Source organism: Ipomoea nil, unplaced genomic scaffold (genome assembly GCF_001879475.1).
Source record: "Ipomoea nil cultivar Tokyo-kokei standard unplaced genomic scaffold, Asagao_1.1 scaffold2980, whole genome shotgun sequence".
Classification (NCBI taxonomy): Eukaryota; Viridiplantae; Streptophyta; class Magnoliopsida; order Solanales; family Convolvulaceae; genus Ipomoea; species Ipomoea nil.
In genome coordinates this window covers 1-9,138 of record NW_017619408.1, presented here as the reverse complement: position 1 = coordinate 9,138, position 9,138 = coordinate 1, and the positions used below count along the sequence as shown (strand labels likewise).

General features: G+C 32.5%; 1 protein-coding gene across 1 annotated transcript; it reads left to right on the top strand.

Annotated features, from left to right (window-relative positions):
- The first annotated feature begins 2,547 nt into the window (after positions 1–2,547).
- LOC109163219 (F-box/kelch-repeat protein At1g80440-like) lies at positions 2,548–3,613 on the top strand. Its single transcript, XM_019311984.1, has 2 exons — positions 2,548–3,418; positions 3,534–3,613. The coding sequence occupies exons 1-2, from the start codon at positions 2,788–2,790 to the stop codon at positions 3,536–3,538; spliced, it is 636 nt and encodes a 211-aa protein (XP_019167529.1). The 5' UTR covers positions 2,548–2,787; the 3' UTR covers positions 3,539–3,613.
- Positions 3,614–9,138: the final 5,525 nt, after the last annotated feature.

Sequence of the window (9,138 nt, the reverse complement as noted above, 5' to 3'; positions counted from 1 at the left end):
TGGTGAAACTTGCGGATAAAGGAGAAGAGAAAATGGTTTTAATTGAGAGGTAAATGATGTCATTTCTTTAAAATAATAAGGACAAAATTGAAAAAAAAAAAAAAGAAGAAGAAGTTAAGAAGCTAGTAGCTTATTTTGAAACGCTATCTAAAGTAATGTTCCAAAATAAGCTCTTATTTTAAGCTACGAGTTTATTTTGATTAACATTACCAAACATAGCTTATAGCTTATTAGTAGTTTAAAATAAGCTATAAGCTCCTAAATAAGCTCTGCCAAACAGACTCAAAATACACAAAATACACCCAACAATAATATAAAATGCACCTAACGATATCATTAGTTGCATGCACTGAGTATGAAAATTATTCAACTCAAAGTTCACCTTTTAAAATTTATGATATTTTTTTAAAAAATTTGGTTTAGGGGTTCGCTTTTATGTATTTAAGAGTTTAGTTTTAGATTTAGTTTTCTAGATTTATCAATAGATATACTATGTAGTTTAATGGAGTTTGGGTGACGAGGGAAACCTACGAGGGTGTGTATTGATGAGTAAACTCCGCGTTATGATCTTAGTTGACAAATGACCACATAGAGGTAAATTACAATTGGTTGCTCAATATTGATCGGCTCAAACCAAGAAGGCCAATTAGATCATTCTCGTTGAGAGTTAAACTTATAATTAATCCAGTTAACAAATTGACCAACTTAGATGGATTTACCCTATACTATACATGTAAAGAGTTTAAATTAAGAATTTAAGAGAGCGTTTAAATTATTAGGAAAATTTTATGAATTTTATTAAAGTCTATGAAAATCTATATGTCAAACATACTTTTACTGACTTTTGAATACTTTTTCGTTGAGTTTCTACAATATTCTTACCCCAAAGACTGAATCCCCAGCCCTAAGGGCCCCCACCTCCGACCCGACAGAGCTTGTGGGAGGATGTAAATTGTTGGTTTTTGGGTTTTCGGGCCCAAGGAGGTCCAACACAACCTTGGTCGGTGGATTCACCTTTCACATGATGTTTATAGAAAAATAAGTAGAAAAATATAACTCAATGCTTTTGTACGTGGAAACCGAAAGGTGAAAACCACGGGCCTTTTTGGGCGGTGACAAGCCTAATTCCACTATGTATTTTGTAGGTGTCTTTGTACATACTTGTAGGGCTATTCTCTACACAAAGTGTTGTGTTTCTAATAATATAGCAATAATAATATAAGAAGAGTGATGGAATGGTGTGGAAGAGTCCTTCCATTTGTATGGATGAGTGGTGGAGCCTTCTTGGTATGTTGTGGAATGAGGCCTTCTTGGGAGAGTAGTTGTGGGAGAGTGATAGTAGTCTTCAAGTGTGTAGGAAGAGTGCTTGGGAGAGTCCTCCTATGTGTGTATGAGTGAGTGGATCCCCCCCCCCCCCTTTCTTCTTGTCTTCTCCTCCTTTTATAGCTAGCCCATCCCCAAAAGTGTCCGTTGGACCATTTAGTAGGGTAGTTAATAGGTATTAACTTGGTTATTAGTGGGGTAATAAGTGGGAGACTTAATAGGTAGCCTTTATTTGGGGGTTATGGATGAGGTAGATAAATAGGACTTTTAAGGGTAGATAATTAGGAATAACGGCTAGTTAGTCCAACCCTCTACCCGTGCCGACCTCCGGGTCGAGCCGACTCCCGGGCCAACCGACTCCTCGGTTTGGCTCGTATCTCTTTTGGGCTTGCTCCATTTTCTTCTTGGGCTTCCCTTCTTTGTCTGGGCTTTATCTCTTTTCTTCTTGGGCCCGAGCCCACGGGGTTCACACCCCATCATAAATCACGGTGACTCAATGGGTTAGTAGGCAGGGCCAAATGCCGGTGCGCACAAGGAATCTGCCCACTTTGGACATAATTCCCACACTGCCGCCGCCGAGGTTCGAACCTTGGTTTCTACAATATTCTAAAAATAGTACTCCGTATCATAGCTATTTATTAAGACGTGTAGTATTTCATTGTTGGTGCCTTGGTGAGAAATGATTTAATTGGTGATTTTAATTCATCGGTCTTGATTGATTTAGAGATTTTGAAATTTATTTTAGAATTGTAATCTTAATAATTGAATATTTTACTTCATAATTTCTTTTAAAAAAACTTAAATGTACTTTTTTTCTTTTTATACAAATAAAATTAATATATAAAAAATATATTATTACCCAACTCTAATTGAGATCTTTTAAATGACATTGATATTAATTTTTTTTTTTATATTTTTAAGTAACCTAAATTTACACTGACAGTGATTTAATATAATTATAGCTTAATTTAAAAAAAAACAAAAAAAAACCAATATTTCTATTTTTTTAAATAAAAATATCATTTAAAATTTTTAATGATATATTTTTATACTATTAATTTTATTTTTTAAAAAAGTAATAAAAATGAATTTAGAGAGAAAATATTAATTTGTTAAAAATTCATAAGATGTTTTTATCTTAACTAGCACGAATACCAAAGTCCAAATTGAATACTATTTTACTTTTTTTAATTTGTTTAGAAGTTTAAATCAAATAGTATTAGGACTTGTAAAAATTTGAATAGAATAATTCCAAAATTGTAAAGAAGTTTCTAAAAGTTTGGATCCCATACAACTTAGAATTCGGCAACCCTAACAAAGCTACATTGGTTTTGGCCCCAAAGCTTAATAAAGACGCTATTTATTGTTTCCTTTCATCTTCAAGAACCCAACCCAAAACTCTGAAATATAATAATCTGCAATATAATTCTGCTCCGATCACTTGCTTTTCTCTGTTTTCTTGCAATGGAGCTGATTCCCGGTCTTCCCAACGACTTAGCTTTTGAATGTCTTATTCGGATTTCGTTTGATCAGTTTCCCAAGGCTTCATCTGTATGTAGAGCATGGAAAGCTGTGATTAAGCAGCCGGAGTTCCTCCGGCGCCGGAAAGCTTCTGGTCTAACCCGACCTGTCATTGCCATCTGTCAGTCAAGGTTTAGTTTAAGCAGATTGGATACAGTGGGTTTCCGGCTCACGCTATTCGACCCGGTGAAAAGGCGTTGGCATGATTTTCCGCCGATACCGGAGGTGGTGGAAAGGATGCCGGTGTTATGTAGCGTGGTCGGTATTGGGGCGGAGCTGGCGGTGATAGGGGGGTGCGATCCGGTGACACGGCGGTATCTGAATTCAGTTTTCATCTACAACTTCTTCTCCGCCACGTGGAGGCGCGGCGCCGATATGCCAGGCGAGGACCGCCTGTTCTTCGGATGTGCGGCGTCGGAGGATGGCGGGACAGTGGTGGTCGCCGGCGGACGGAGCTCGACCACTACCTTAGCGCTGAAATCAACGTTGGCGTACGACGTGGCAAGGGACACGTGGACGACGTTGTCGGACATGTCAATCGGGCGATACGTGTGCACGTGCGTGTTCCAATGTGGTGAGTTCCACGTCGACAGTTGTTATACCACTGAAACACTCGACTTTGTCACCCGACAATGGCACGTAAGCGACCGTGACATATGGTTGCAGGCTAACGACGTGGAGATTGACAGGGTAATATACAAAATCAGGAAAAGATGTGACGTGGTTGCATTAGAGGACGACACATGGGTGTTCGTCACGCGCGTCCCCGACTCTACATCCGACGTGACATATGTGACAGGGTGGCAGGGGAATATGATGGTGATAAATACAAAAGGTGGTGAAATTCATAGTGCTTATGTGCTAGAATTGAAGAGTAAAAAATGGACGAAAGTAAAAATCCCACGTAAGTATCGCGGTTATGTTCATTTTGGTTATTATTGTCATATACACATCAGGAACAATTTTATTTTGTCCTTAAATTAGCTTGATAAGCACTCTTCTTCTTCTACTACTTTTTATTTATTTATTTTTTAATATATTCATCTTAGATGATTGAGATTCAATATATGTTTTATTTATTTATTTTTTAATATATTCATCTTAGATGATTGAGATTCAATATATGTTTCACGATGTGTTATATTTCGTAGCAATAGATAGAGAAAATATAGAACATATACTACCTTGTAATCCAAAAGTAAAAATATGATGCATTTCAATTGTTTTAAGTTTCTATTAGAGATTTGTACAAAACAAAATGTGACATTGAAAGTTATGCATTACACGTGGCAAAAATAATTCTTGAGAATTAATTGTTGAAATTACCCAATAGTTGTTTGAATTGACTAAAGCTAAATAAGTAAAGTTAAGTAAGTCAAGTACTATATAATGCGATGACTTGTTACTATTAAAGTTGATATATAGATATTAAATTGGAGGTATTTCATAAAAATAAATAAATAATATACTTTTTAAAGTTTTAGTTCCTTATTAATTTTTTTTTTTAAAACTCATAATCTATTCATGCTATGCATGAAAAAAATTAGAGAAACTAAAATAATCTTTAAAAAAATAAAAACTTTATTGTATATATATTCACACCCACACAAAATGTACTATATATTTAGTATTTTGGGTTTCAAAATGTTTGAGAATTGGAATATATCTTCTTTTTTTTTTCATTAGAATTCAATTTCACTATAAATTTATACTAAATAGAATTTGTTAATAATTTTAAATCTATCTAAAAGTCTCACTCAAACTATTTTTTCGTTCATATGATTTATATTTAGAAATAAACACAATATTAGTGCAATTTCACTATAAATTTTCACTAAATAGAATTTGTTAATAATTTTAAATCAATTTAAAAGTCTCACTCAAACTATTTTTCCGTTCACATGCTTTATGTTTGGAAATAGACACAATATTATTAGTGCAATTTCACTATAAATATGCACCAAATAGAATTTGTTTATAATTTTAAATCTATTTAAAAGTCTCACCAAAACTATTTTTCCATTCACATGGTTTATGTTTGGAGATAGTCACAATATTAGTGCAATTTCACTATAAATTTGCACCTGCAAATAGGATTTGTTTATAATTTTAAACCTATTTAAAAGTCTCACCCAAACTATTTGTTCGTTCACATGCTTTATGTTTGGAGATAGACACAATATTAATGCATTATATTTTTATTGCTCAAAAAATTTAAATATTTAGAATGTCACAAAATTTGTCTATATATCGATTGTCTATTAATCAACTTTTTTGTCTATCAATTTTATTAAGTGATTTAAAAAAAAAATCTAATCATAATAGTCTATGATTAAAATATTTAATAATTTTTGAAATGAATTTTGATTAGCACATAATAAAGAGCTAAACAAAGCTCCAACACATGTCCAGCCAACCTGAGAAAGAAACTCCCTCCAACCGTGACAGCGGTAGCTAGCATAGACTCATTCCAAACCTGCTGGGAATAATCACACAAAATATATAAATGCATGCATGCATCATATCCTCATTTTGACCCCCACACTTTTGGACATGAGAGCTTCACATAGTTACATCCACCCTTTTTTGGTATAAATTTGTGGTGCTACAAAACACATCATTTAGTGCTCTCTAGAGGAAGGTCCGGCCTCCATTTGAGAGGGATGTTCAATTTTCAAAGTTTGGTCCAACTCTTAAAATCAACAGGTTGCAAATCAAGGTCCCCCGTTATGGTTCTATAACCATTTTTGACATTATAACATTTCTAGGATCTCCATACCAGTAGCATGAATCCTCATAATTCGGGCGCAATGGTAAACATGCATGTAATACGATCAATGTCACAAGGCAGGAAAATTTCTTAACAGAGATAAGTCCAAGTCTGCTTGGTGGGATCAATTAAACCTGTCATCCTAGTACCCAGGGACGGAGCCAAGAGGGGCAGCTGCTCCCCCTCCCCCCCACACCCCACCCCCATGCACCCCATATATAATTTTTGTATGTATATATGTATATATAGTACATGTGTTAGTATTAGTAAAATAAAACTAGGAATAAGGGTCAAATAGGCCACTGAACTGCCACACGAAAATGCAATTAGGCCATTGAACTTAAAAAATCTACAATTGGGTCCCTAAACTAACCAATTTCATTCAATTTGTCCATTTTTCAAGTTTCTCAAGTTGCTAACAAGTTACCCCTCCACCTAGGATGCATATGTGTCATTGTTTTAAATATAATTTATTTTTAAATTAGTTTTTTTAATATTTAATAAATAAAAACTAAAATAATTTATTTTTAAATTAGTTTTTTAATGTTTAATAAATAAAAACTAAAACAATTTTTTTTGAATATAAAATAATTTGTTAAGACGGCTTGGATTTATTTTCAAAAAAAACAAATTATTTTAATTTTTATTTATTAAACATTAAAAAAAACTAATTTAAGATTTTTTAAAAAAATTATTTTTTTTTTTAAATGACACACATGCATCCTAGTGGAGGGGTAACTTGTTAGCAACTTGAGAAACCTGAAAAATGGACAAATTGAATGAAATTGGTTAGTTTAGGGACCCAATTGTAGGTTTTTTAAGTTCAGTGGCCTAATTGCATTCTTGTGTGCAGTTCAATGGCCTATTTGACCCTTATTCCAATAAAACTATTAAATGTTAACAAGAGTTGGTTGAACACATGTTGAGTTATGATAAAGGATAGGGGATTGAATCTTGGCATTAACATAGTTTTATACTTGGCTCAATAAACAGTTTTTTTAACTCCCTCCCTATGTTTTCAACACAGTTACGTTTTTAATACCTTTTTAATATTTAATATACACACACACACACACACACACACAACACACACACATATATATATATATGTATGTATATATATATATATAACATTCTTTTATATTAATAATGAGATGTGTTTTTTTATTTAAATTATCTCTTTTGTTTTAATGTTTCGCCTTTACTGAAAAAAATTCAGAATTCGTCCCTACTTCTTCGCCCCCTCAACCGAATTTCTTGCTCCGTCCCTGCTAGTACCACAGAGATAATGTGGCATTATGGTCTGAATCATCTTATTTGAATCACCATGTAACCAAGGATCACCCCAAGCCATAGTTTTAGCATCATTCACAATTCTATGTCTTACCCCACTACAAATAAGCTCATGAGCAACCATAATACTACTCCGACAAAAATAGGGACCGGACGATTGCCTAAAGAGACATCAATAAAAGAGGAGTTAGGAAAATACATTGCTTTATAAACACCTACAGCCAGTGAATGTGGCTTAGTAAGAAATCTCAACCCTTTGTTTCCCCAACATAGCTAAGTTAAAACCATGCAATCTTTTAAAACCCAAAACCCCAAACTTCTCAGGATACCCAAGCAATCCAATGAATACCTCTACCATTTGCACCACTAGAACCCCACCAAAACCGGTTCAACTTATTCTCAATATATGAAAAAACAACACGTATATTCCTTCCTACAAACGCAGTGAAGCCCCGAATACTTACCAAAATTAGCAGATTGAGCAACACCAAGTAAACTTGTTACACAAGATCTTCCTCAGAAGTGTTTTTACTAAAACAAACATGTGACTTATGAAAATTGACAGCTTGGCTAGAAAGGTACTCATAGGTATGTAGGCTTTATATTGCTTTACTTCCTGAGCATTGATTTTAAAGAAAAGTAAATTGTCATCTGCGAAAAATAAGTGTGAGATCACAGGTGCTCATCTTGTTAGTTGTTACCCTAAAACCATGAATAGCTCCTGAATTCTGAACCTGTTGTAACAAAAATAAAGACATTTAGCACAAATGATAAACACATAAGGAGACAAGGGATCCCCTGTCTCAAACCACGTGAAGGGATCCCCTGTCTCAAAAAACATAATATAATTAATTTACTTTAAAAAACTAAACTTAAAATATTAATTGACATGGCATTTTACGTGAAATTCTACGTGGCAGGTGACTTAAAGGTAACATGCTATTATAGGTCAAATATGTTAATTGCACTATTTTAACTAATTTAAGGGTTTAATTGAAGGTTTTTTTTTTTTTTTTTTTTTTTTTTTTTTTTTTTAGTTCAAGAGTCTAATTACACTTTAATATATAGTTAGGGTCTATTTGACCCTTATCCCTTTAATTAATTACCTTTGAATGAGTCAATCCCATCTCACTTTAAAATGAAATCAATTTATTAGTAGGTAAATACAAATAATAATAATAATAATAATAATAATAATAATAATAATAATAATAATAATAATAATAATAAATATGAAAAGATAAAATTCGGATAAATATAGTACCACTCTTTTGAACTGACATATAAAAGTGTGATTTCTCAAAGTGTTAAAAAAAAAAAAAAAAGTGCAGGATAATATCATCATGGAGCTTGATACTCTAACATGTTTGAAGACTTATCTTATGTGGGTTTTATCATCAAGGAGTGTATGATTTTAATTCAAACTATATGTAGTATGTCAGTTCGTCATGTTTTGAGATGGTTAACCTTATAATTAATTCAAATTTTAGCGAATGACTTAACCTCTAAGTTTGGTTCGAGGGAATCTAATTGTATTTAAAATTAATGTGTTACTTATTAATCTATTTTTCTTTGTTTTTTTTTTTTAAAAAGTAAAATGAAATAAATAAATAATTTCCAAATGGTCAGTCAAAAAGTAAAAACAAAAAAGATACAGATTCCAAATAATTATTATTATGAAAAGGAAGAAAAATGGATTTCGTGTATACAAAACCAAGATTATTCTTAGAAGATATGGATGGAATAAAGTTGGTTATTCTGCAGAGGATTGGATTATATGCTTCTTTCTCACTCACAAAGTCAAAGTCAAAGCTGCTTTCCAAATATTTTATAGATTTTCTTTTACAAGCAAAACCAACAAGCTAAGTAAAAATATGATTAAATTTTTTAAAGGATACAGTGCAATCTTGTGCGGCGGCACTGTAAATTATACTCTGTAATAAAAATATTTGATATGATTTAAGATGTGAGTGATAATCAAGATAAAATAATGAATGAGTATAGGAATGAATGAAGATGTGGCACATAAATTATTTTCTAATCTATTGTATTTATGTAGTTACATGTATGTTCTTAAATTTTAAAGTTTAAAAGTATATATACAAGTGTCAATTGTATTTTTGTGTGGCTAATCAATACATAACAATAGCTTCAATATTTTTTATCTATTTATTTATTTATTTATTTATTTTTTTGGGTTGTCATGCTTTTAAGATTTAGCAGAGAGGGAA